The sequence below is a fragment of the Phaenicophaeus curvirostris genome, chromosome 9, assembly GCF_032191515.1.
Source record: "Phaenicophaeus curvirostris isolate KB17595 chromosome 9, BPBGC_Pcur_1.0, whole genome shotgun sequence".
Classification (NCBI taxonomy): Eukaryota; Metazoa; Chordata; class Aves; order Cuculiformes; family Cuculidae; genus Phaenicophaeus; species Phaenicophaeus curvirostris.
The window spans coordinates 11,752,718-11,776,224 of record NC_091400.1 but is presented as its reverse complement, the minus strand read 5'-3'; the positions used below and the strand labels follow the sequence as shown (position 1 = coordinate 11,776,224).

The window sequence follows — 23,507 nt, the reverse complement described above, 5'->3', positions numbered from 1 at the left end:
AAGGTTTGCGTGTGTGTGGAGCTGTTGCTTAGTGACACTGATAAATTGCCTTCATGGTCCTGGTTGCGCTTGGGTTTCCCTCTTTTGTTTTTGCTAGAGATAAGTGACTCGCTCTGTGATGAATCATAGAATCATAGAATAACCAGGTTGGAAGAGACCCACCGGATCATCGAGTCCAACCATTCCTATCAAACACTAAACCATGCCCCTTAGCACCTCGTCCACCCATGCCTTAAACACCTCCAGGGAAGGTGACTCAACCACCTCCCTGGGCAGCCTGTTCCAGTGCCCAATGACCCATTCTGTGAAGAATTTTTTCCTAATGTCCAGCCTAAATCTCCCCTGGCAGAGCTTGAGGCCGTTTCCTCTTGTCCTGTCCCCTGTCACTTGGGAGAAGAGGCCAGCACCCTCCTCTCTACAACCTCCTTTCAGGTAGTTGTAGAGAGCAATGAGGTCTCCCCTCAGCCTCCTCTTCTCCAGGCTAAACAACCCCAGCTCTCTCAGCCGCTCCTCATATGGCCTGTTCTCCAGCCCCCTCACCAGCTTTGTTGCTCACAGTGAGCAGTGAGATTAGCAGCAGCTTTGAGCCAGGCAGCAGAGTTTTGAGGAGAGGGTCAAGAGCATCCATAACCGATCTGTCACCAAAACTTCTTTATAACCCCTGTTACCTTCAGCTTTGTTCAGACCTCAGTGCATAAGGGCGTCTCTCTGCTTTGGTTTTAGACCTGGTGAATGTGGTATCTTTTCTTTGTTCATATATTGTTGCTTTTTGAACTTCATGATGCAATTTCAGAGACCTGAATGTTGATACAAATTTGCTGAGCATTGACGCGTAACCAAATGTATCTGTTAATAATGTGGAAAGCTCGAAAGCTCCTGAAATCTGGAGTAAGAAGTACAGTCTTCTCTTTTCTTTTTTTCCTTCAAAGTGTGCTAAGAATCTGAAATGTTTCCAGCTCATTTTCAAAGAGCCAAAAAGTTGTGAAGGTCATTGAAGTGATGGCTGTGAAAGAAAAACCATTTCAGCCTTACAGTGGCCAGCTCTACAGGTGACCGTGACGGTTCAGTCTTCTGAAAAAGTGAATATGAAATTTGAGGGAAGCAAGTGGATGAGTTGGAGGACACTTCCACTGCAATCACAGAATCATAGAGTGGCTAGGGTTGGAAGGGACCTTAAAGCCCGTCTAGTTCTGAGTACCAGTTTAAGACCATTTGGTGATGTGAGGCAGTGTTTTGACTGAAGTCTTTATCCAGACTTGTATGCAGGCCAAAGTAAAAGGAATTATTTCCAACAGTCTCCTTCGGTATCGGGGCATGGCCAAACTTCAGATAGATGGAACACTAGAAAGGGCTCTGAAATGTCAGAAAAGAAACAAAAGGCTGATTCATCTGTGATTAATCTTTCCTAAACTGAATACCTCAGACTGACTGTGGTTGTAAGTGGTGCCCCTCAAATTTTATGGCACTTCAGAGCCAATTTCTTTGGCTGCTTTCGGGAATTTCAGCATCACTCCTGTCACAGCAGTGGAATGCACCCGGGGTAGCCTGGAATTCCACGTTCATGACATTCACAAAAGTCTGGCTCATCCTCGCTTCTCATGGCTCTCTTGCCATTTCTGACCATGGAATTTAGGTAAACTACAAGAAAGCTGGGAAGGGACTTTTTACAAGGCCATGGAGTGATAGGATGAGGGGGAATGGCTTTAAATTTGAAGCGGGAAGATTTAGATTGACATTAGGAAGAAATTCTTCACAAAGAGGGTAGGGAGGCCCTGGCCCAGGTTGCCCAGAAAAGCTGTGGCTGCCCCATCCCTGGAGGTGTTCAAGGCCAGGTTGGATGGGGCTTGGAGCCCCTGATCCAGTGGGAGGTGTCCCTGCCCCTCGCAGGGGTTGGACCTGAGTGGGCCTTGAGATCCCTTCCAACCCAAACCATTCTATGATTTTCATAAAAACACAAAAGTAAGCAATATTATTTGTCACATTGCAAGCCAGTTCTGCACTGGTGGTTGTGTTCAGAGTTATTAGAGGTAACTTGCTTGTCTCTGTCAAAAGGAGCTGCCGAAAAGATTTATTCAGGATCATATTAATAAACCAGAGGCAAACTATCTTCTGAATGAAGTAGCTGGTAGAAATTCCTTGTGTCTAATTCCCAACTCTGCGTAGTCATAAATTCACTGCTGATGGCTGAATTGTACTCAGTCTCACTTGCAGCTGATTTAGGGACTTGCAGCAACCATTAGCAACTCGAATGAGGACTTTGAAATGTTTAGACAGAAGAGGTGTGGGGTTTGTTTGATTGGGTTTTTTTTTGGAGGGGGAACAATAAACTTCACAATTCCCATGTCTTTCATTTTTCTCCTCTATCCAAGGAATGAAGTCACAACTCGCATTTCAGAATTGTCCTGTTAGATTTCTGTAAATCCATTGGTCTGTGCCAATAAGTGTGAGAATGCATCAAATTGAGTGTATTTTTAAAGTTTCTATCTAGCAGATGGATGGATATAGTGCTGCTTTGTCACTTTCACTGCATTTTTTGTCTATTTAATCCATTTTTACTTCTAAATTTTGTCTGTCTGCCTGTCCGTCTCTGTGTATTCCCAAAAGTGAGTACATTTGAATATGCAGAGATGCAGAGCTGTGATGCAAAAGCTTAAAACATATTTATGAAGATAATGCTCTTCGCTTTTCCTAACATAGTCTCTGTGTGGAGTTGTTCATAGCAGTGCCAGATTTCAAGTGTTAGGCAAAATATCAAAGTTCTTGTGTCCTGGGGAAAAACAGCCCTTTAAATCCATTGCTGCAGTGCAAGGCATTGACACCTGTGTGAGTTTTATCTTTTCACCACACTTATTGAATCTGGCAACACCTGGAGTATTGTATCTCTCGTTTAACTGCCAATCCAGTTGTTCTCATTGTATTCTTTCTTATTTTTGCTGGTTTACTGATTATATTAGCTCTAATTAGGTAGTGCTGTCAAGCAGAATTCATTCAGTCTGAAAGCCAGGAACTCTGCTCTTCCTGGCTGTGCCATATTTCACCTGTGGTCTGTACAGGAGGACCTGGCTGACAGGTCAGTTGATCCTCACAAAAGATGTTTTTTTCTCCACTTCTCCAGGAAAGATTTAATAGTAAATACTTTAATGAGTTCTGGTTTTGCTGTGACCTCATTAGTTTCACCGAGGTACTGTAGTACCCTACTCTGAAGTGTTGCGTTTAATCTAGATGGCAATTCCTTATTTTGAGTGATTATTTGCTTTGTCTGAGTTTGTTTGGCTGGTGACTGCATCGAGTCTCCAAGTGAATAGTTATTAATGAGGTTCCATTATTTATCCTCCATTCTGATGTTAAACACAATGCTTGTAACAGTCTGGTTTGCACAAAGTTCAACGTTGGTGTTTGGGAGCCCGAGTCCCAGACTCCTGTAGGGAGGAATGGGCTAGGAGCCAGGAGGGAATGATGCCGTCATGGAAAAGCAGGCTTGGTCATCCATCCCCTCACTCCAAGGCAGTGCCAGCTATATCTGTGTCGTCTTCAATAAACGTGCACACGTCTCCATGTGTTGGGGTTTATATCCATATCTCTTCTTGTGCCTATCTATTCTAGGTTTCTCACTGGATTTTTTCTTCATGTCTGACCTGAAATTTTCTTCCTAAAATCTCTTACCTTGTCCTACCTATCGTGCCCATAAAAAAAACCCAACATTATTTGCAACACCCTTTTCTCTAAACCTGATGACTGCTGTCATGTTTTCACAACTAACCCTGAGCTAGAATGACCAAAAAGGGTGTGAAAATGACCCTATTGTCAACTAATTGAAGAATGGGTTTGTAGAACACAGGAACAAAATGCTCTGTTTGCCCCAACACAAACAGGCTGTTGTTTGTGAATGGACAGAAGGAGAGATGCGCCTTTTGTTGCACTGATCTATGGATTTTATTTTTTTATTAAGGCTTCATTGTATATGTTGGTTTTGTTTGGTTTTTTTCACATTCTTTTAATTTCAGTCTTTTCCAGTTGGCATTGTGTGGCTTGCCATTAATTGTTTTTTATTATCTTCCATTCAGGGGAAAGGGGAAGAAGACAGATTTTGCAGTGTGTTTTGAGTAGTGCTTGCTGCTCTGTGCATCCTCCATGAGTGTTGTACAGCAGGAGAGCAGGACACTGAATCAAAAGAGCCAGCAGAGAGCTGGTCCCAAGTGCTGCCCCTGCTTCTCAGTCAGGGCAATCCGAGAATGCTGTGCGGGGAGATCAGGTGGGAAGGTCTCCACAGGGAGAAGCTTTGAGGCTGCTCCACCACAGTTCCTGCTGGGTGAGGTGCAGCACTGAGGAAGGATCCAAAGGACAGCACCTGGGCAGCCTGGTGGATTGCAATGGGGTGTTTTATGTGTTTCTAATCAGAGCTCAATCCATAAGCCCTGGCTGAAGCTTTGCTGTTGAAGATTTGGCATCTTTCTCAGAACTGTGTCTCTCACTGTTGCTGATGATGGATTAATGGGTTTATAAGCACAAAATGTGTCTCTATCAGTGGGTGCATTAAATGTCTTCTTGATCCCATTCATGGCTGAATTGTTTGTCTCTAAATACTTGTGATCACAGCCCCACCTTCTGATGAAGCTTTATATGAGACTATATTTACCTCCTTTGTTTCTGTTGTGGGAAGAAGTTAGTGCGATGATCCCAGAAGAAAGATCATATGCCTAAAGCCAATACTCATTAAATGGAAAATTACCTAAAAATCTCTAGTAAGCTACAAGGTAAATTCTGTGTGAACTGAGCTTTTTTGACTTGTCTTGACTCTGTGGTGGCTGCATGTTGTGCAGCAACAACAAAGAAGAATGAGTGTGAAGTTTCTCCTGAGAGACTCTTAAATCATAGAATCACAAAATGGTTTGGTTTGGAAGGGACCTTATAGCCCATCCAATTCCAACCCCCTGCCACGAGCAGGGAAACCTGCAGAATTTGTTCCTTCCTTGAGTTTTTTGAACTTTTTCTGGGTTTGTGGCCAAATCTTTGGCTCCTCGCTGTGTTAGGTTGCTTGGACTGTGCAACACCAACAAAAAACATCCCCTAAAGGGGTAGCTTTAAATCTTTGGCAGGGGCAGGTGGAGGCAGAACAGTTTAGACACAGATTTGGCCACTGTCCTTTAGATGGGTAGATCTATTTAGATGTGTAGAGCTATTGTGCCAGTGCCTGCTGGCACATGATGGTAAGCAATCAAGTATTTATCATTAGGCCACACCTCAAATCCTGGGTTCAGGTTTGGGCCCCTCACTGCAACAAAGACTTTGAGAAGCTGGAGTGTGTCTGGTGAAGGGAACAGAGCTGTAGAAGGGGCTGGAGAACAAGATTTGTGAAAGGCAGATGAGGGACCTGGGGTTGTTTAGCCTGGAGAAAAGAAGGCTGAGGAGAGACCTTATCACTGTCTACAACTGCCTGAAAGGAGGTTTTAGCAAGGTGGGTTCTGATTTCTTCTCACAAGTGCCAGATGATAGGATGAGAGAAAATGGCCTCAAGTTGTGCCATGGGAGGTTTAGGTTAGGCATCAGAAAACATTTCTTCATTGAAAGGGCTGTTGAGCTCTGCAGAGGCTGCCCAGGGCAGTGGTGGAGTCCCCATCCCTGGAGGTGTTTAAAAGCTGGGTAGATGAGATGCTCAGGGATGATTCAGTAGTGGACAGGTATGGTTGGACTTGATGATCTCAAAAGTCTTTTCCAACCAAGTGATCTATGATTCTTTGCTGGTGATGATTTGGGGTTACTTTGTTTACATAGTCCAAGAGCTTCTTTTTAAGCAGCTGGCTGGGAATTGAGATTCAGGCCATCTTAATTCACTTTTAATAAAAAATCAATGGGTTTATTGTGAAAAAAAATACAGATGTAAAACAGTACCTGATAAAAGAATTAGCTGTGTGTTTAACCTTACTGTTTTGTTTTTTCAGTGCTACTGGTGCTTGACCTTCTTCAGTGCTGAGACTATTCTCTTTCATGGTAGTTTTACATTCTAATTTCACTTGGACTACAAAAACAAACTCTGCCAATGTTTTTCATCTCAAGTGCTTACCAAATCCCTCCGATTTTAGAAAATATTTAACAAGTAATCTCCAGACTAAACCCTCATTAAAACCTTTGCCCTTCATGTGGGACAAAAGTTCAGAGAAGTTCTGGTCGGTTCTGATTTGGAAACTGTAAATCAAAAAAATATCATAGTGTGAAGCATTAATTTAGGCTTGGCAGCCTCACTGGAGAACTCATTCCCAGAAGTTTCCAATTAAAATTTGACACGTCTAATAGCATAAAGGGAAACACCTTAAGGACTCTTTCTTTTATTTTATAAAGGAGGAAAAATGCCCCAAATAAGTGAAAATAAGAAGTCTTGGAGGCATTTTTTATTAGTCACATTTATGTTATTCAGAGAAACCACATATTCAGGATCTTCTTAGCTAGAATAGTTTTCAGTATTGCTCTTTAAACAAACTATTCGATAGCTTGGTCAGATACATAATAAGATGCAATTTTTCTTTCAGTTTTCTTTTTCCTTAATATCTTGTGTTCTCCTGCTGCTTGAACAAAGGCCTTGGGTTGCCCCAAGTTATACAGATTGGACATCAGGAAAAATTTCTTCACCCAGAGGAAGGCCCTGGCAGAGGCTGCCCAGGGAAGTGGTGGAGTCCTCATCCCTGGAGGGGTTTAAAAGCCAGATAGATGAGGTGCTCAGGGATCTGGTTTAGCAGTGCACAGGTATGATTGGACTCGATCTCAAAGGTCTTTTCCAACCACATGATTCTATGAACAGCACAGTTTGGCTGTTTCCCTGCCTGTGGCTTTTCCCCTCTGTTTCAAAAGAGAGAAAGCCAAATCAGAAGCAGGACAAATTGATGAGGGTGGCTAAAGCTGTGGAGTAGACCAGGTAGGAGGAACCAGTAAAGGAATCAAGTCCCTTCTGGCTGATGGAAATACCACATTTATCTGTAAAATCTTAGTTTTAACGCAACAACTGTTTATTGCATGTCTGCAATAGAGGCAGGAATGGTCCTCAAGTAGGACTCCTGTTTGTGGCTTGAAGTAGATGCTGATACTGTTCTTTTAGTCTTCATCAAGTTTGGCTGCATTCTGGATATCTGGCATAACCTCCAGTGGCTGCTCTCATGTCATAACAGCTCCAAAAAGGTTTGTGTTCTGTCTCAAAGAGTCTGGATCTCCGTGAAGATTTTAAACAGAACCAAAACAAGGTTATTTTAGATAAATATTTTTTTTATTCCAAAACCATTTAAAAATAGCAGATTTTACGTCTTGTTGGATGTTTCTGAATGAAAAAGCAGCTGCAGAGACAGAGCAACGCACAGCTGTGTGTTGACAGACTGCATTTCACCAGCAGGTGATACTGGATTTGAGAAGCTGAAACCTAAGAGAAGTGCTTTGGGATGGTCTGTAAGGTGATGTTTCTCATTCAAAGCCTTGTAGTTCATATTCCCCAGAAGGTCTGGGCAGTACGAACAGTGCTGCTGTGCCAGTGCTTTTATATTGTGAGGTGAGGAAAACAAAATAGTTTCAGGTGTGGAATTTTACCATAGACAGAATTACTTCTGAAATATGCACAAATTCATTCTGAAACCAAAGAGAGATGATTTTTAAACCAAATTTTGCCAATCTGAAGTTTTTCTACAGTGGTAAACATCAGCAGTTCCCTTCAGAACGTCCCCTTTCCATTTGTGTTTGTGTGGGGTGTATGTTAAAAATTAGCGATATTAAGAAGGGATATAAATAGTATGCTTAGAGGTAATTTTTTTAGATGATTTAATAGTTTTAGAGTGACTAATGAAACATGAACATAGCAGTGCCCATGTACCCAAGGCAGGATCTGGCAGGAATATGGAGTGAGGTGCAGGGGGAAGTGAAGTGAATACGTTGCTTAGTTTCATGTTGAGTTGTTAACACTTTTAAGAAAGTAAATAGAGAGTAACTGCTTAGAGAAGAAAAGAAAAGGGACAAAAAGTCCTTAGAAATTACTGCATTTGATTTAAGAGATTCTGTGGATTCCCCTTCAATTCTATAAATACAAAAACGGTGCCGATGCTCTTCATCGGGAAACTCTGTACCCACCTCCTCCACGGAGTGAGTCATGGGATGTGGGTTTAACCAATAGTGTAAATAAAATGCCTTCGTGGGAGAAATAGCTTCTAGTATGTTTGGAGATACTTTTAAAAGGGAGGATACTGAGGAGGATCAATGGCTTGTTTAATGTTCACCTCTAATTACAGTTTCAGTCACTGGCAGTGGTTCCTGCTTCCTCTGGGTCACCACCTCAGCCTCTCACATCTTCAGGGGGCTTGTTAACATGGTGCTAAATTCTGATGGATGAAAACATCTTAAGGAAGTTACCTCAGAACTAGTTCTTCCTATTTTGACAGCAAAAATAAATACTGACCCTCCAGTGACGGACTGGATAATCACACTTCCCCTGACTGTTTCGCTCAGTACTAAATAAGCTCTTTTTTCTTGTAACCAAACTAGTAATGCTGCAGTGCAGTTAACTTTAGATATCCCATTCTGTGACAGAACATGACATTATAAAAGCAGTTGGGACATTCAGAGTAGAACTGTGTAGTGGTGTGATTTTTATATGCAAGAATCATAAACGTGCTCTGTTTCAAGCTGAAGGTGCAGGGCTTTCTAGGAAAACTGCGACTGGGCGATCTTTCCTTACACCCCTGAGTGTATCTGTGCTACCAGAAGGGCTCAACTGTCACCCTGTGCTTTCTGTGCTTAAGCAGCAGCTCTGAGAGATGGGGACTTGCCTGTTTGTGCCTTCTGGCCCAGATGAGACAAGGTCTTTAAATACACAAGTAATTATGTTCTGAAGTTCTTTAAAATCTGACTGAAAAGGCATCTTTTTTCCCAAGTTCTTGAATTCTTCCATCTGAGTTACGGTGTTTGAAAGTGCTCTTTAAGCATTACCTCCAGATACCTTTCTGTTTCTGTTTGGATAGCATAACGTTTCAAAGCGGTTTATTTAATAATGTCATTTCCATTCACTAGCTTGAGAGGATTTTCTAAGGCCTTGAGCTTTAAGCTTCTGCGTGGAATTGGAGAAATATTGTTTTAACTTCATATAGAAATTTGCGTTTAATTTAAAAAAATCTCAGAAACTGAACAGTGTTTTTTATGAGTCAATGCTGAATGTTTTTGAAATGAGAAAATTGTAGTCAGACTGTCCACATTTTGGAAAGATACGTCAAATATCTGACAAGGTTAGCATGAAGGGGCTTTTTGTCCATGTGTGCAGTTATGACAGTTTATGAGAGATTATTTTTGTATTTCTCACTCAATAATTTCAAGGTGGTGGGAAATATAGCAGGGGCTGGAGCCCCTCTGCTCTGAGGCCAGGCTGAGAGAGTTGGGGTTGTTCAGCCTGGAGAAAAGAAGGCTGCGGGGAGACCTTAGAGCAGCTTCCAGTGCTGAAAGGGGCTCCAGGAAAGCTGGGGAGGGGCTTTTTACAGGAGCCCTGGAGTGATAGGACGAGGGGGAATGGCTTTAAATTGGAAGGGGAAAGATTTAGATTGGACATTAGGAAGAGATTCTTCACGATAATGTAAGGGTGGGGAGGCCCTGGCAGTGGATCCCCAGAGAAGCTGTGGCTGCCCCATCCCTGGAGATGTTCAAGGCCAGGTTGGATGGGGCTTGGAGCAGCCTGATGCAGTGAGAGGTGTCCCTGCCCATGGCAGAGGCGATGGAACTGGATGGGCTTTGAGGTAATTTCCAACTCAAACCATTCTATGATTCTATCAGTCTATATTTTTATGATTCTACGAAATTATGACAAAAGTTAATTCTGCTATAAACACTGGGAAGAGTTGAACGGTGAGAAAAGGAACTGGGAAAGTGGGCAAACATTCAAAAAATGGTTCTGATTCTTCAAAACTGAGTGTTGCAGGGTAGGGCTGTGTCTGAAAGAAGAGCAGAGGTTGTGACTGCAACTTTTTATGGTCCTTCTTTATCACCAGGCTGTCACAGTGATTTTCTGTCTTTCTTCCCAAACATCAGTCACCTTCATAGTGTTTTCATAGTCAGGGTTGGAAAAAATTAACTTCATATCAAGATGATCACCTTCATTACCTATTGAATATTATTGATGTGAAGAATTCTTAATTGCATCGACTGCAGGGCGATTTCTGATAACACTTGGTCTTTTAACTGCTACCTCAAAACCAAAATAACCGAGATCCTTAAACTTTTCCGTTCCATCTATTGTATGTCTGGTTTTAAGCTAAAGTGTGTAGTGAATTTTCAGTTTAAGAATTACTTTGATATTGCCGCCCTACAGCTCTGAATGTTGCGAGGCTGTGGATTAAACAAATAATGGCTCAAAGGTAGATTTCCGACTTAAGTTATAGGCTGATGACTAATCTTGTTTTAAATGAAATGAAGATCTGATTAGAGGAGTTGGTTGTTGCTGAGGTGGTGATTTGCTGTGGAGCTGGAGGGAAAATAATTATGGCTGTTTAGTTTCTGGGAATGTCTGCAAAGAATCTCTTTTTAATAAATCAACAAGCGACGGTGGAATTTAACTAACCATTGCCTGTGAGCTATTCCAGGAAAAAGTCCATGGATTAAAAAGCAAATGTTACTATTGAAGGAGCAATGAACAAAATGCTCTGTCACTACTGCAATGCAAATAGTGTCCTGCTTACTGCTGAGTGGGCTCTTCTATGAGGTTTTTTGGTCTCTGTTGTTTGCTTAAATGACCAGTGCTTGGGACAAGCTGCTCTGAGGTGCTGAGGTTGTTACTGTCAGCAGAAGCTCAGCCAAGCTATAGAGGATAACTGAAACACAGAGCTTCAGTTAGCAAAGCCAACGCTTTTCCAGTTCATCTCAGATACTGTAAACATGTGTTCTGTTGATTTTACGTTCTCTTCCAGTGCCAGAGTTAAATTTGTGTTCCTGAGGTGGTGCTGACGTTACTAAAGAAGTAAGCCTGGAATTTCAGTGGACCTGTTTGACTCCTTTGTTGTAGATAAGACTAAAATGATTTCTTGTCCATAGGAAAATCTGGAAACCTGTAGCCAGAGTGTTCTTGCGCAACTGATATGACTTCTATATTTTCATTTTTCTGTCTCCTACTCTCCTTTCCAGGGTCAGTACAGGCCATCGGACTTGTTGTGTCCAGAGACGTACGTCTGGACACCCATTGAGCGATGTCTGCCCCTGCTCGAGCATTCAAAATACTGCCGGTTGAACCCGGACACAGAAGCAGGTATGTTTACAGTCACGATAGGTCTGTAAAGTGTCCAGATTTTGTTCTATAATGTATTGGTATCATCTGCTGCTGAAGCATTACTAAAGGGGGCCTACAGGAAAGCTGGGAAGGAAGTTACAGGAAGTTTGGGTCTGAAAGGACCTCAGAGCCCATCGAGTTCCAACCCTCTGCCATGGGCAGGGACACCTCCCACTGGATCATGGGCTCCAAGCCCCATCCAACCTGGCCTTGAACACCTCCAGGGATGGGGCAGCCACAGCTTTTCTGGGCAACCTGGGCCAGGGCCTTCTTTCAGCTTAAAGTCGTTCCCTCTTGTCCTATCCCTGCACTCCCTGCTCAAGAGCCCCTCCCCAGCTTTCCTGGAGCCCCTTTCAGCACTGGAAGCTGCTCTAAGGTCTTGCTAGAGCCTTGTCTTTTCCAGGCTGAACAACCCCAAATCTCTCAGCCTGGCAAAACTAGAAAATCTGCTTGGGTTCCTTGTCTTTCCCCATGCTATGCATGTTACAATTTATGCTGTGACTGGGTTGCTCTGCTGGAATGCTAAGATAATGATTATAATGACTGCAGAAATGAGGTTCAGATACATTCTTAGGTGTAGATAATGATTTAAAAGTTACAGCAGCATGATTACATTAAATGTCCTGTGCAGACCGAATGTTCTGTGAGGTAGCTGTGTGATGCAGGGGGAAACGGACTGGGGAGTGCGCTTGGATGCTCTTTGGAAAGAGTATCTGTCACCGCAGGAAAAGCTCACTGCATAAGAGATTTAACGAGGCAGCGCCTTATGTTTTGATCAACTCAAATCATCATTAGATTGGTGAGAGGGAATTCTAGACAAATTACAAAGGTAAGCAGAAGAGGAGAAATGGTTTTGGAGGTCAGCAGTGTTCCAGATACACTTGTTACTGAGAAAAAGTGCATTAATTTATGCACAAAAATGGCAAATAAACTGCCTTTGAAGATGTCAACTTTGTACAAAGGGGCATCATCTTCTTGGTTCTGTGAAATTCTTGAGGAATACCAGGTGCTTGGAAAACTGCAGGATATAAATCTGTGCATCATTATCAGCACAGAATATCTCATTCCAGCACTGGAACTGTCTCTTAAATCCTGTGGTTTAAGGAAGTTAGAACATTGCTCCACAATAAAATGCACTAGACCTGCTGTGAGCTTATAGACGTTCAAGGTTTAAATAATTGCTAGCTCTAAGGAAGCCATTTCTCAACAGTAAAATCCATTTTCTTCTTACTTCCTTACTCTCTGCCGTAATCAGCAGTAGGAGTTTAATGAAGTTACAATGAATGTTAAAAAGCAATAGGAATGATGGTGGGCTTTATTCCTCATGAATCAGTTTCCTGTACCACAGCCTATAATTATGTCCATTTAATAGGCCATGATTTATCAGGAGAGGGACTTCTGATGTAGAGACTGAGGGCAATAACCTGATCCTGTGAAGAACTGGGAGAGACACTTGCAGGGGCTTGCTGTGCTGCCTGGGACGATAAAGCAGTCGCTGGAAGTGCCCATCTTTTCCTGTTGTCTGTAAGGTTAGAAGACTCCTGAAACATGACCTCACATGGGTTTGTGCATCGTGTTTGGCAATTTCCTAATTCCTTTTCCCTCCCTTAAAAAAAATAAAACGATTGCCCTGTAAATTTACTGGTTATAGGTTATGAAAATGCATTGTAGAACAGCAGCAAGTGCTGCTTCAGGAGAGGTGCTCTGACCTTCCGAGTTGCTGTAATATGGAGAGGATTTCTGAGCATTCACACATACTGCCTTGCTTTCACTCAAGTGACAAAGCCGTGCTTGGTCTGAATTGTTAGGCACGGCCTGCGGCAGTCTCAGTGGTAGAAGCTGTTTCCTACCTCTCTGTGTCCCCCTGTTTGAGCAGAAGCTTTGAGAAGTGCAGATCAAAAAGGATTTAATGCTGTTGTTTTTTTTTTTCTGGACTGATTTGTTTGCTGAAGTTGATAAATTGTCTGAGCTGATACCCATGTGTTCAACTTCCTGTGTATCTAATAATAGAGTGGGCTAAAAATGGAATCAAATGGAATATATTAATTAAAATGAAAGTACTTTCTCCAGTGTTGAAAACCACATGTGACAAAGGCATGCGTGGACTCCTCTGTGCTGGCTTGCTGTGTTCTTGCAGACAGGACACTGATCCAGAGAGCATCATCTGACACAAACCACAATGGATGCAAGTGGATGGTGTACAGAAACAGAAGCACATCTGATTTGTCTGGGCAATTACAGTAATAGATAAATTATCTCTATTAGTAGGCTAAATAGGAATAGCCTTAACTGACTAAACCATGAATATTTTGGTAAACATCACAGTAAAAGTGACTTTTGAACAGGGATCTGAGAAAATACTTTAGTTGTCTTTTAGAGTTTAAGGAGAACTCTTTCAGAGCATGAGGGGTGTAGGAGAAGTAAAGAATATGTGGACACACAAAGGAGGTTCCTTCAGGAACAGCTGTAGAAGTCTGGAATAACAGATCCCATGGTCAGTCAGGGGCAGAACCTGCATTGCTGGTGCTAGGGATGAAGGTGGGGTTGAAAAGACTGGAAAGCATTAGAAATGAGGTTGGACTGATGTGAACAGGGTGTGGGAAGCTGGTAGGGACACACATGGAAAGACAAGGAAGTGAATTTCTCAGTAGGTCATATAGGTGGAACAATGAGAAGAAGGACTTGGCAGGAAAGAAGAAAACTGTGGAAATAAGTAATAGATTAAAACTTGAGAATGTAGGTGAATATTTGTAGTGATGAGTAAGAGAGGCTGGTTTTTAGATACACTGTGGAGGGGGAAACTAGGTCTTGAAAGACTGAAGAGATTACAAAGCTAAGGTCATGTGCCAGCAGAAATTTGCCAGTGGGAACAAGTCGGCGCCCAACTTCTTCATTATTCTGGATGCGGAGAGGGCTTTGCTCGGCCATCTCCACAGAGCAACACAGACCCTGCTTCTTCCAGCACGGGAGTGGAGAACTCCTTAGAAGAATTTAGGCTTTAGACCATTTCCAGGTGCTCTGAGCCAAAATGCTGATAGGCGTTGGAGTCAAGAGAAGATAATTTGTCTGTCTTGTGCTTTTTAGTGATCTCTCTGTAGCCGCCCAGGAGCTGTTGGGGCTGTGTCTGCACAAAAGAGATGGTGAAATCCAGAGAGGTTTATAAATTGCCTCATGATCCCATACAGGTCTTAATCATCTGGAAAAAACCTAACTGATACTAAAATCTGCACCTGAGCCCTCCTTTCCAAGGAGGATCAGTCCAGTGGTTGGTGCCAGAGCTCTGGGACACAGTAGGGATCTTGGAAGTTGCAACTTGATGTGAGAGGCCTCACTTCAGGCTCACACAAGTCCCTCTGTAAACCCCGCCTTCGCTGTATTCTTCTACAGAGATACCAGATCACTACTGATTTTGAGTTACTGAACTAAACAAAATTACTTGATTTCCAGTCTTTTTCTGTAGTCTTGTCACTTTTATTGCAAGTTTTAACCAGAGTTTTAAAACTTCTAGGAATACAAGCTGAAAAAAAATGTGTTTTTTTCCCCTCAGAAATAGGTCTTTCTTACATATCACAGAACTAACTGTTGTGTGCTGTGTGCAGAATGGAAAAGTTCACAGTTCGGCAGTAGTTGTTCTGCTGTGCACAGTAAGTTGGGGTTGTAAAAGGCAAACGATATTCCCAGGAGCCGATAACTTCTGGCTACTGTTATTAGTGACTTGATTCTGCTTCTTAATGGTCTTGCAAGAAACTGAGGGTTACAAGTTCTAGTAAGGAAAACTTAGAATCCATACCCGAAAATCTGCAGACCTGGGCAGTTACGCAGAACTGAATTTAGTTTAAAAACATATTTGTGTGCGTAATGCTTTCACAAGAAAATAACCCGTCACAGCTATTTCAATAGCCTCGATGTCTAACGCTGTGGTTTTTAACACATTTAATGTAGTGCATTATTTAGATACTATTATTTTCTAATAGAATGGGTGTATTTCAAACACGTTTTACATTTGTTGTGTATGTGAATGCAAGGATTTTGTCTTTTTCTTCCCCGTCAAGTACAAAGGCTGCTTTGTTTTAAGATATATTTTAAAAGCATAGGGAATTAGCACAATTCTGAGCTTATTCTTCCTCTCTTTCCTAATGGAAAAGGTACAATTGCATATTTGTGTCCATGGAGTGAACTGTGGTGGCTGTTTAGATATGCCTGGTAGTTTGGATCCCTGGCAAAGCGAAATGTACATGTGGTGGTCCCTCTTTGGGTCTCAGCAGATGGACTAATGAGAAGGACAGCGCGTGTTAATGTTTGTTAGGGGAGTATGATGCAGATTAATGTTTGTCGGGGTAAATGCACCGAAGTTCTTGAGACGATGAAAATGTGGTCAAAAAACTATCACAGATGGAAAACATTAAACAAATTGTTTATAACTTTGCAATCATCTGATTAGGGAGAAATTGCCGCTCTGCTTTCAACCAAATGTTGTTTATAATTTTTAATGATACAGCGTTGTGTGCTTTGGAGAGCTGGGAAACGTTTAAATAAATCCTGACAGATTAGGAACCAAATTCCTCTAGAGAACCAGCTTTCCACTATCTTATCAGGGCTGTAGGCAATAAATCTGAGTTCTACCACCAAGAAAAAAACAGACATATTGATTATTTCTAGAAGCTTACATGTTTGTATCTGTTTCTAATTAAGTATATAAACACTTGGAATCATCAGAATGTGTATTTCTAAATGCAGTGTGATATTTAAACAATGAAGATGTAGCCAATAAGGTGGAGCCAGGCAAATTTTTCCCTCACTTTTTAGCATGTTTGGATTGAATAGAAGTGGCTGGCATGGGATTTTAGCGCTGTATGTAAAAATATGCTCAAACGTTCCAGTGCTTCTGCAATAAAAGGTAGTATTATTAATTTGTGGGTCCTAAACAGCTGGCACTGCATAAATGGGCTTGTGGGTTAGAAATTACACTGAATTGTCAGCTCTGAACTGACTCTCCCAATCAATTGCAAAGGCAGGAAGGTCTTCACCATGGGGTTTGAAGTATGGTTGTAATATGAACTCCATTTTGTATTGGTTTAGTGAATTTCAAACTTATTTGTGATTTTAAAGTTTGTATTTATTGATATTCTGAATAGATCTGTTTCTGCCATCTGTGTGGCACAGTAAGCAATGCCGCTCAAGAAACAGCGTTGTCTGACTTCTGGTATGGTTTGTGAAATGCTTACATTGGACTCCAAAGGATGGTTTAATCCCAAATGACTGTCACAGGGATTATGTAACCAACAGATGCATTTTGGAGTTACATAATTTTTTGAGGATTTTGCTAAAAAATAGCGATATCCCAGTCTATTTCTCCTCCTATTGAATCATACAACCATAGAATCACTTGGTTGGAAAAGACCTTTGATATCATTGAGTACAATTATACCTGACCACTACTAAACTAGATACCTGAGCACGTCATCTACCTGTCTTTTAAACACCACCAGGGTTGGGGACTCCGCCCCCTCCCTGGGCAGCCTCTGCCAGGGCCTGAGAACCCTTTTGGTGAAGGAATTTTTCCTGATGTCTAATCTGAACCTCCCCAGCACAACTTGAGGCCATTTCCTCTCATCCTATCCCTTGTTACTTGGGAGAAGAGACCAGCACCCACCTCACTACAACCTCCTCTCAGTCAGTTATAGGCAGTGGTGAGATGAAGAGATGAATGGTTATGTGCTCAAGGTGCTCCTTCACTGTTTGATTCTCTAGCCAAGTAATTCTGTTTTTTTTCTGTGGCCGGGCTGGACCAGAAGTGAACTCATGGGTTGGTGGAGATTCAGAGGAATGTGGGGAAGAACAAGGGCTCCCCGGGATCATTTTCCATAGTCAGAAGGTATTGAAAGCACAAGAAGAGAAATTAAAAGTTAAATAATGTGGGATAAGTAGGGCAATCCTGCAGATTCATTTCACGCTGAGGATAACCAGCATATGGGGTTAGTTTCAAGATGTGATAGAAGTTCAAAGCCCTAATTAGGTGCAGCCCCAGAGCAGCTGTGGCCGCAGCACCACAGGCATGTGCTGAGTCCCCACACAGCCACACACTCCGTGTCACCACGCAAGCTTTTCCAGGGTCAGACCTTTTGCAACCATCCCCGGTGCCTTGGAACATGTTTACTCTGCTCCGGTGACATCATCCCAGCTTTTCACATGCGACATAATTGATTCCATGTTTTAATTAATTTAGCCAGTAAATTGATTGCTGTAATCTGATTTATTTAGCTGATAAGCTACTGCCAATTGCTTCAGTTTTGCCTGTTCCATGGAAATGCTTGCATTTATAATTCTCAGCTTGATTCTTGTATTTGTTTTTTTCCTCCTTCTCACAGATGACCTTGACAAGAGTTTGGCTTTGCCTTTCAGGAAAGCTGGGGAGGGGCTTTTGATCAGGGAGTGCAGGGATAGGACAAGGGGAGCGGTTTGAAGCTGGAAGGAGGGAGATTGAGATGAGATCTTAGGACGAAATTATTTCCTGTGAGGCTGGAGAGGTCCTGGCAGTGGATGCCCAGAGAAGCTGTGGCTGCCTCCTCCTTGGAGGTGTTTGAAGGCCAGGTTGGATGCAGCTTGGAGCAACCTGATCCAGGATGGTTTGGGTTTGAAGGGGCCTCATAGCCCATCCAGTTTCACACCCTGTCATGGGCAGGGACACCTCCCACTGAATCAGGCTGTCTCAGCCTGTCCTCTGAGCAGAGGTGCTCCAGCCCTTGGATCATCTCTGTGGCCTCCTCTGGGCCAGGTTGTAGGCTACAATAATTGTATTATGTGACAACTCCTCATAAATAGACCTGGAATTTTATATTTCTTGTTTTATCTCTTTCAAATGTGTCCAAAGCAGTGGGATGGACATGGATTTTAGCATTGGGCAGTGAAGTCAAAGGGCTGTGTTTGCTGGTCAGCCCGAAGCCTTGCAGGTCACTGTGAATTCCAGCCGAGAATGAGAACTGCTCTGAAGTGCCGTCTTTACAGGAAGTGTTTTCTGTTGGCCCCGATTCATGTTTACTACTGGAATAATAAGAGTCAAAACACAATGAGTTATTGTTTCCGCACAGCACAGCAGGGTTCATGGAGTTTGAATGCATTTCATGTGGAGATCAATCTGCTCGCTTCTCCAGAGTGAACTGCAAATCTTAAAGCAGTTGTGTGATCCCAGGCACAGAGCCCGAAAGTTCTATTCATATGATGTCTTTAGGATTTGCCCCCACTTCAGCTTCCTGTCTTTACCTATCTTAAGGTTCCCTAGAAGTTATACTTTTCAAATGGTAATTATTCTTTGTTCATGTTTGAAGGATCATGGATAATATTTTGATAAGGTGCATTTTATCATCTCTTTTTGAAGAATGATTTCAGAAGTTCCTCTTTTTTCCTTGTTAGTGACTGCAGAGTTGGCTGATGGAGAACATCCTGAGCATTTCACTGTACTTCTTTGTAATTTGTACCTTTTGGCTTTAATTAAGAATTCTTTTCATTGGATGTTGTTGTTGTTTATGCTTCATTTTAACTGCATTCTTATTTTGGTTCGAGTTAGGATTTTTATACCCCAAGGCATATTGGTCTTTAATATTTCTGGATGTCTGAGCCTAGGATCATAGACTTGGGATCACAGACTGGTTTGAGTTGGAAGAGACATCAAAGCTCATCCAGTTCCAACCCATCTGCCATGGATGGGCAGGAACACCTCCCACTGGATCAGAGTGCTCCAAGCCCCATCCAACCTGGCCTTGAACACCTCCAGAGATGGGGCAGCCACCACTGCTCTGGGCAGCCTGGGCCAGGGCCTCATCATCCTCACAGTAAAGTATTTCTTCCTAATATCTATCCTAAATCTCCCCTCTTTCAGCTTAAAACCATTTGCCACTGGAAAAAAAAAACAGCAAACCTCCCACTGGATCAGATGCCCCATCCCTGGAGGTGTTCAAGGCCAGGTTGGATGGGGCTTTGAGCAGCCAGATCCAGTCAGAGGGGTCCAGGGTTAGAACTGAATGAGCTTTAAGGTCCTTTCGAATCCAAACCGTTCAATGAGTCTATGATTAAATGAACATGAATTTTAAAATGCAGCAGTAGTGGTATTTTCAGAAAACCTATATATCACTACCAGAAATGTCTTACTCATGATTTATTTTGTCACACACTGCTGTTCCTTTGCAAGCTAGGTTTTTTTTCAGCCATGATTCAGGAAGACTGCTCTGTAGATCAGCTCTGCTTTCATCTGTGCTTCATGCAGATCAGTTTTATAACTCCATGCAGTTTCCATTATGCATATTGAAGTGAATTTCATAAATTAACATCATAAGGACAATATCCATAACTAACATTTATGCTCTTCAATTCTCTGCAGTGGATGAAGGTCGTGTTAAGGAACTGGGCAGATTGAGGGTGCTGCACAAGAGGACCGTGATGCCTTACAGCGTTTACAAGAGAAGAAGAAATGGGCCAAGCGACGAAGCTAGTGTTCAGCTGTACGCAAGCTTGGTTGGACAGATCTGTGCAGAAAGAATGTTGTTGTTTAGAAGTTGAAAAATGATTAAATGGCATTTCAGTGGCGCTACACTTGATTGCACTGCCAGGCGATGATGTGTACTATAGTTATGTGAGGGTATGCCTACTCAATAGCACTCTGGGGCACAGGTATGTATGTATCCAGGCTTGTGTGGACACATGGTACTGTGTTTGAAGGCCAACTCCAATAAAACTTACAATGCAGCAAGGCTTTAGCAACATAAGTTCAGAAAAACATGCTTGCAATATATTTTCATTAAGTAGTTCTGGCCTTTCTGTGCATTTTGAATAATTTTAAGTATCTAAGCAAAATGGAAAGCAGGTGTCTTTTTGGTAGAGACGAAGGTTGACTGAATCTACATTAACAATAATTCAGTTACAAATGTTTTCAGGTAGCACCTTGGGTATCTGTAGTTTAAAATTGCCATGAAATTTATGCTTGCATTTGTACGCTCCTAAACTCTTGTGAGAGAATTGAAACATGCTGTTACTTTCTAACGTGAAATCTGGCATGGTTTAATTTTATTTCAATAGCAGATTTAAAACCAGGAAGAAATTCCTTTCACCTCCTGTTCTCCATTTGTTTAAAGCAGTAGGTGAGTGCCTGACGTCCTGGTGAAGGTAGGAGTTCATCGTGGCAGGGGATGCAGTCAGTGCTGTGGGAAGCTTCCCCCTTTGGAGGTGGAACAGGATCGTGGCACTACAAATCTACCAAAGATATGTAGCCAGGCGGCACCGTGGGTTTTGGTATCAGCCTTATCCTTTGTCTAGAAAGTGTGGAAATGTAATGCGCATCGCTAATGTGAAACAGAGCTTGGGAGGGTTATCCTACAGCTCATCAGCGCACATGTCATTTTTACTGACTTCTGTTTATGGGGCAGCAGCTCATGAGTTAACGTCTTTAATAACAGTTACTGAATATTTCTGTTGGAAACACAGGAAGTCACAATGCTTTATCAAAGCACTTTATTATCTGATCTACGAACTTTGCTATTAATCATCTGTGTCCCTGTCAGGTTGTACAAGTTACGAGAATTATTTGGGGAAATAACCCTGTTTGTTGTGTAATTCAGTGATGTATGGAACATCATACGTAACCAGTGCGTCTGTGTTTCTGGTCATTGGGCATAAGAGGAGCTGCTGTTTATCAGGTTGGGGCAAAAATAATTGCTGTTTCTACCCATCAACTTTATCTCAGCTTAGAATAAAAGTTATTAATTGAAATAAGGACCATTAGATTCTATGCATTTTTGCCCCCAAGAAGCAAGTCTGCTTATTCCCTTAGTGTAGAACTCTGGAGTCCTGGAACTGATGGATCCCTCAAAGGTGTTTTGAGCTGCTGCTGCTTGGTCGTGGAGAACCTTCTCTTGCAAGAAGTCGTGGAGATGCTTGAAAATGTGGGATTCATTGGGAGAGAGGGCTGGGAGCAAGCTGGGTGAGGGAGAGTTTGGTAGCCCAGGCCTCTCCCAGAGGAGACATCCCCTTCTGAACTCACACAACAAAATTGCTCAAAGTTTCTTTGTTCCCATATTTAATTTGACAGTGTAATATAAAAAAGAATAAACAGGGAAAACAAAACCATTAGCATAAATAGAGTGAATTTTGTGCTTTAAAATGTTACACTACATGAACACAGTTAAATATAAGTTTAATCTAAACTAAGCATCACAATTTACAGTGATTGAATGGCAATTTTTTTTGCCCCAACTTAATACCTTGAATCACCTGTTATCCTTTGAAGAGAGGCTCTTACTTAGTAGGTGTTTGTCCTCAGAAAGAAATCAAATTCACTTTCACTCTGAGGCTTACATCACATCTCCTGTCATTCACGGGCTTGATTTGATCTTAAACATTTGGCCAATATTATTAATTGATGATTTTTATGTGGAACAAACATAAGAATTTTGGGATTCGAGTGCATTGCAGGTTTAACTTTTTTCCCCCTATCTGTTTGATCATTACAATATTAATTACTGATGCAGAGTACGGTTTCAACGGTCATTTTAAGAAGTAATTTTATGCTTTATTAATAGGGGTGTGTTGTATTGATCTACTCCCAGTCTGCAACAACACTGATTGTTTCTGTCATTTGTTTTATCTGTCGCCTGGTACTGAGCAGTTTCTGTATCTGTGATCTACTTTGGCCATGTCTTATCTAACCCTACCACCATGAGAGAACCACTAAATGCCATTTTATTATGAAGAGTTCCTTTCTGTGGGAAAAATACACCTGGCACTCACTGAAATGTCACAGCAGAACACTCTCTGCCTGTGCAGTGTGTGATACCCATATGGCTTAAAACTGAAACAGGTAAGAAAACCTTTTTCTATGATATAAAATGAGTTAATGGGCACAGAAGAATTCCAGTGTGACTTTCAACATCTTAGAGATTATTAACAGCATTTAATGGTGGCCTTGCTATGCTCCTTGAGAAGTTAAAGTCTCTGTTAAATTGCGAGGGAGCAGACAGTGTCGGCACGGAGAGTTCTGGCAGAGCTCCATCTTGAATCACAGAATGGTTTGGGTTGGAAGGGACCTCAAAACCCATCCAGTTCCAACCCCCAGCCATGGGCAGGGACACCTCCCAGTGGACCAGCTGCCTGCTGTTTGGTACTGAGATGTCTACTTCATAGGTTTTAGACATCCACCTGATGCGCTGTTTCCCTTGGGGAGCTTTTAATGGCTGCAGTTAGAGTGAGGTAAGTATAAAACTGCAAACTGAATACAGCTTTAAGTTGTTGTGACCACTAAAAGTGAACGACCATGTCATTTGCATTCAGAAAGGCTGCTTTCACCATCTGACCTCCCCTGGAGCCCGCTGGGCTTCTGGCTCTCACTGAACTCAGATAGAGAGACATAAAAAGTCAACACTGAGATTAACTCAGAAATTGAGTTCATCCGTAGTAGGCTGAGGTCCGACTGGCTTCTCTAGTGGTGTTTTAGAAGGAATCGGTGCAGTATTTTCCAGACAGATACATCTGTCCCCGTTCCAGAAGTGGATTAGAGCCTGAGGCTGAAGTTCTGTGCATTTTGCCACTGACTTCGGTGGAGCTGAAAATTCACCACTGTTCCAATGTTATTTAATAAGATGTTATTATTGGGAATTATTGAATTTAGAGAGATTTAATTTAGTACAAACTATTTTATAAAAGCTTTTGTAACATAGTCAGTTTGTGAGAGCTTATCCCTACAGAAAGGCTGCCTTGCTCTATTATCTGCTGATAAATGAGGATTAAATGGTGGCAAGAAAATGCAGAGCTGTGCCCAGTGCTAAAAACTACTTTTCTTTATTTGAATTGGAAATAAATGGGGAACTTAGTCATTTCCAGCATCAACACATTTCAGTAAACGCAAATGAACCGCGTGTTCAGTTTGTAACTGCCTCTCAGCAGGGCTGTTTGACTTGTAAGTAGAGAAAATAAAGTTATTTCTAGTCTCTGTGAGCTGCTGTAAGTAAATAATAGCTCTGAGTGTGGCTGCTGTCTTGCTTTGTAGGAATTTCATGATCTTGGAAGTTGTCTGAATGTTCAGCAAACAGCAGAGTCTGGGGAGTCAGAGGGCAGCAGTGATTAGAAGGGATGTTGGTCAGTTCAAAACATACGTCCATGTTTTACAAATGAATTTTGGTTCTAGGTGTACAGATTAGTGAACGTTTTGTGCTTCAAAACAGCACTTATAGTTCATTTGTGAATAGAATTG

General features: G+C 42.0%; 1 protein-coding gene across 5 annotated transcripts in view; it reads left to right on the top strand.

The window, feature by feature from the left end:
• ATE1 (arginyltransferase 1) overlaps nucleotides 1-23,246 on the top strand; it is a 55,458-nt gene extending 32,212 nt beyond the window's left edge. For all 5 annotated transcript variants that reach the window (XM_069863766.1, XM_069863767.1, XM_069863765.1 and 2 more), the window contains 2 exons: nucleotides 11,131-11,251; nucleotides 19,647-23,246. In XM_069863766.1, the coding sequence (XP_069719867.1) occupies nucleotides 11,131-11,251; nucleotides 19,647-19,825 (300 nt within the window). In that variant the 3' untranslated portion in view covers nucleotides 19,826-23,246. The remainder of the gene's footprint in view (nucleotides 1-11,130; nucleotides 11,252-19,646) is intronic.
• The last annotated feature ends 261 nt before the right edge of the window (nucleotides 23,247-23,507 follow it).